The sequence below is a fragment of the Limulus polyphemus genome, unplaced genomic scaffold (genome assembly GCF_000517525.1).
Source record: "Limulus polyphemus unplaced genomic scaffold, Limulus_polyphemus-2.1.2 Scaffold14251, whole genome shotgun sequence".
NCBI lineage: Eukaryota > Metazoa > Arthropoda > Merostomata > Xiphosura > Limulidae > Limulus > Limulus polyphemus.
The window spans coordinates 1-5,231 of NW_013679861.1; the positions used below are offsets into that span (position 1 = coordinate 1).

The 5,231-nt window shown below is 32.1% G+C and overlaps 1 protein-coding gene across 1 annotated transcript; it reads right to left on the minus strand.

Moving 5' to 3' along the window:
- Positions 1 to 921: 921 nt before the first annotated feature.
- On the minus strand, positions 922 to 4,197 carry LOC106477331 (proline-rich receptor-like protein kinase PERK8; the record flags this gene model as incomplete). The annotated part of the gene is made up of 3 exons (XM_013937914.1): positions 922 to 1,098; positions 2,468 to 2,935; positions 3,850 to 4,197. Coding segments are annotated over 3 exons (993 nt in total), but the record flags the coding sequence as incomplete, so codon positions are not given.
- Positions 4,198 to 5,231: the final 1,034 nt, after the last annotated feature.

Sequence of the window (5,231 nt, forward strand, 5' to 3'; positions counted from 1 at the left end):
CCTTCAAGTCAGTAGGGGGGATTTATTGTCTACAATCACTGAAACCTACTATCTACTTAGTAGAGGATCAACAAAACGTGATTACACTGTTATTCAATTTTCCACAAACTTAGTGAAGACTGGGGTTGGTAAAACCTTAACAGTTTTAATATATGATCACTTTTGTAAGAATAAAGTTCAAAGTAAACCCTCAAACTGTGGCTGAAATACTCTCCAACCATTGTAACAATAAATGTGCATTAGACAATAAAAATACAATTTAATAATTATTGTTACAAATTATTATCACAAACATCTTTTTCATTAGTAGAACTGATAATAAGACATTTAATATAATTTAACTTTAACATAATGTTTTACAGTTTTACACAGAATATAACAATTCTGAACTTAAAATAAAAGCAAATACTGTAAACAACACATTCTTTTGAATGAAGTTAGATTGCTGTATGAACAATGAGAACTGTGTAACAACTGTGTAGGATTAGCCTTCCTTATAAACTACACATATAATACTTGTGTTAGATTGGCTTGCCTTATGAACTACATATAATGAGAACTGTGTAACAACTGTATTACACTGGTTTGCTGTATGAACTACACAATGAGAACTGTGTAACAACTGTATTACACTGGTTTGCTGTATGAAGTACACACAATGAAAACTGTGTAACAACTGTATTACACTGGTTTGCTGTATGAACTACACACAATGAGAACTGTGTAACAACTGTATTACACTGGTTTGCTGTATGAAGTACACACAATGAAAACTGTGTAACAACTGCATTAGACTAGTTTTCCTTATTTCTGTTCTATAAGTTGTAGAAGTTTGTTTTACACACAATATTACATAAATGCTTAGTAAACACACAATATTACATAAATGCTTAGTAAACACACATCAAAACAAATTCTTACCTTCTTTCTTGTGTTCACTCTCTTTTTGCTTCTCACGTTCTCTTTCTTTCTCGCGGTCTTGTGACTGCTTGACAGTGCTTGCTCTTCGAGATCTACCAGTAAAAGGTTTATCTTTCTTAGGCAATTTTTCTGGTGGTTCAGCTGGAACTGGGGTAGCCAAATGCTTCTGAGTTCTCCCTGAATGTTAAGAAAAGATAATTCTAGAATAAGCAACACTGAGCTTATGACCTAGGCTGTGTTTTTTTAAGATTAGCTGTAACTTGCTTAAATTTCTTATCACGACTGATGATAACCATAAAAAGTTTTTGTCTATTTTGTAAAAATATAAAAACAAATAACTTACCAAATAATATTATTTTACTTACTCATAATATGTTTTAATAGATAATTATATAAATTTTAGTTTTGTAACTTTCGGTCACTACCATTTATCATCTAAGAGAAGTTTTTTTTGTTTACGAATATGATTTTACTGATCAAAACACTGATTTGAATTAAACTGCACCAACCTTATCAAAGGTAGCCTGTGCCAGAATAGCTAATTGTATTTTTGTTTTCAATTTCTGATCACAAGACATTTCTGAAGAGTCTCTGTGTTCTTGACACTTACCATAAAGTCTCTTACACATGATTAAGAAAAAAAAAATCACATCAAATTTCAAGTACTACTCTATTTAAAATTTCACAATGTACATGTTTTTCACAGTAGACCTGATCAACTACAATTCACTCTTGGTGGCTGTTGTGTAAAAATTACTTGTTTTCTAACTCAGCAGAATTAAAAATGAAGAATTTACATGAGAAAAAATTTAGAAATTTTAAAAAAGATCTTTCAACCATACAAAATTACAAAGAATCTCATTTTTACAAATCTTATTATAATGGACATAGCGTGTATATATGTATCTATGTACATGACTGAAATAATAAATACAATGTGGCGCCATCTATTGAATGGCACCACAAACACAAATCAATTAAAAAAAAAAATTCACTTTGGGTATTCAAGATTTACACAATTAGAAAAATAACTTCAGTATGTGTAACAACCATTTCTTTATCACAGAACATAATGTTTAATAAAAGTACTCATCTTACAACAAGAACAGGACTTTCACTATGACTGTACGTGAGGGTTTGATTATATCTTTAGTGATGTAATTTGTAAATATTGTACAAAAAAAAAATGTTTTTCAATAAAGGGTACCACTTTTATATACAAAAAAACATTACAGCTTTTCCTGGTAGTACTTTCCAGAAAAATCCTTTTCTAGAAAATGTTCATTTTTTTCTAAATGTTTTCAATGAGGTATGAATACTACAAATAGTAATCATTAGTACAAATAGCCGCCTGTAGGGCAGCATTTCTGTTAGTAGTAACAATTCATAATAGATTTTTTTTTAAGACATTTTAACAAATTATCACAGTTTATTATCTTAAACACATATGCAACAAAACTCACAACCAATACAAACTATGATACGCTCATGAAAGTCTTAAAACATTCAAGTATTATTACTTATGAGTTAAATCTAGAACAGTTACCTCTGTGAGAATGTGGGTGTTCTTTGTCCCAATCCTTTGGTTTGCTACTTGGAATGGGAGCCTGAGGTTTAAGTATGGGAGGTGATGTGTTTCTTTTCGGGGACCGGCTAGATAGAGCCCCACCACCTTTATGAGACCTTGTAGGTAGAGGACTTGTTGAGGGACTGGAAAGAGGTGGGGGAGGAGAGGATGCCGAACTTGTCCGTTTGCTGAGTTTGGGGGACTTTGCTGGGGGCAGTGGTGGGGGTGAGGTGATACGCTTGGGTGAGCGATTACTATTTGCTGACTTGGTAGCTGTTTTAGAAGATTTCTTTTTCACATTCTTTTTTAGCCCTCTGGTTTTTGGACTTCTTTTTGGAGTGACAGGTGGAGGTTGTGGTGAAACAGAGAAGGTCAGAGATGGTGGCGACAGTGGAGAAGGCAACGGCAGAGACTCGGAGCTTGTGGAGGTTATGTCATCTTCCAAAGCTATAAAAATTATCTAAGCTCACTAATTTAGCAAAAAAAAAATCTGTTCAATCTCACCAGACATGGAAATTAAAAAAATACAACTTTGTTCCAACATTACCAGATTATTTGTTTGGAAGTGAGGTTCAACAACTATTTGATTATCAAATGTTTTTATAACTTGTTTTATTTCAAAACTATTTGTAATTTTCTTAAAGTAACCCATTTAAAAGCATGAAAGAAAAACAACAACTAATGAATTCTAAAGAGAGGCCAAGTTTGGGCTTGTGATTGGTGTGCCAGACTATAGATGTAAAGTTCTATGATTCCCATAATAATAACAATCTTCTGGTGAACTTTAGAACCGTGGGTGTGTTATAAGAGTAACAAGCAAATCCCACTATTTGGTCCAACAAGAGTTGGCAGTGGGTGGTGTTGAAATGCTACTTTCTCTTTAATTTATCACTTCAATATTAGGGATAGCTAGCACAGAAAGCTCTTGAATAGATTTGCCCAAAATTCAAAAAACAATTCTCAAAATTAACTTTTACCAAATCAAATTGGACTAAAAGTAAAGTTAGAATAATTAGTATTTAGATTTTACACTTTTTGATATTATGCCTTTTGGTGGCACGAATACCAATTACTGTATTCAACACGTAATATGGGTCTTATTTTCTTTTATAAGGGAGAAAAGTCACATCCATAATGGGGAAAGCCCATTATGCATAATAAAAAGAGGTTCTCAATTTAAAAACTGCTGGGATTAGCTTGTTTTTTAAGAAATGTTTTTAAAAAATCACTTATTACTAGGATAAGATTTTTTTTTTTTAAGTTTATATTTTTGTTCTCAAATTACTTTTGATTAAAGTAATCAAAAATTTTTTTTGATTAAAAAAATTACTTTTTTTTCCACACACACACATTAAGATTACCTTTTTCTCGAGGAAGCACTGGTAAAGCTGGAGGGATTTTTTTATTTTTGTTTTTGGATGTGGAGGTAAACCCTTCTTCCTTCTTTCCAGGTTCTTGTTTCTCTTTTTTACTTTCTTTCATCTTTTCAAATTCTTTCATTTTTTCCTTTTCTTTCTCTTTTCTGTTTTCCGCTTCCTTTGTTCCTTTGTTCTTCTCAACAAATAAATCTTTCTCTCTTTCAGACTCGGTTTCAGAGGTATCCTGTTGTTCAAGTTTACTCCAGCTGATTCCACTTTCTCGCATAGAAATCTTTCTCCGAACTTTCGTTATTTCTGTCTTTAAATGCTTGCTTCGTTTTGTACGAGCACCTGTAAGGAGATAAAACTTGCTGAATAAATATCTAGTTAAACTAAATTTCCTAGTGCTCTAAGTGGTTGTGAAAATAATTAAAGAAAAGCAAAATAAACGAACAATCTTTCTCCGAACTTTCGTTATTTCTGTCTTTAAATGCTTGCTTCGTTTTGTACGAGCCCCTGTAAGGAAATAAAACTAGCTGAATAAATATCTAGTTAAACTAAACTTCCTTGTGCTCTAAGTGGTTGTGAAAATAATTAAAGAAAAGCAAAATAAACGAACAATCTTTCTCCAAACTTTCGTTATTTCTGTCTTTAAATGCTTGCTTCGTTTTGTACGAGCCCCTGTAAGGAGATAAAACTAGCTGAATAAATATCTAGTTAAACTAAACTTCCTAGTGCTCTAAGTGGTTGTGAGAATAATTAAAGAAAAGCAAAATAAACGAACAATATTTAGGTTTTTCAGGATAATTTTCTGAAGCTTTTTTGTTTAATATATTAATACTATGTATAAACATGAAAATCCAACTTTACATTATAAACACAACTCTTAACAATTTCTACACATTCAAGAACCAAAATATTCTGTTTTAAACCTTTATTATAACATCCGCACGTAAAGGGTTGGGTACATTATATTAATGTAATTAGTAGTAAATGAACTGTCCAACTACAACACAAAGTAGAATGAGTGAAGGAAGATGGGGACTGCTTGTACTCTTCGATAGAGCATTGGCCCTGTTCGCCAAAGGTGTTGGGTTCAAGTCCCAATCCCACAGTTTCTTTTCTCTTATCAGCTTTTTCCTCTTACAATTATATTAAAATAAATTTGAATATTCCAATAATATTTAGCAAGTCACCGAACAACCACAGCCGAAAAAAAGTTGCAGCATTATGGCATGTATCAGAAGTACATTTTGGAATGTCTTAGCTAATGCGATGCCACCAAATAGTGATCAGTTTGGGGAAAAATAGGTAACAGTCCTCAAAAAACTCATAGGCTTAGATCATAAATACATGTTCATATTGATGATTTAAACTTCCCTTGT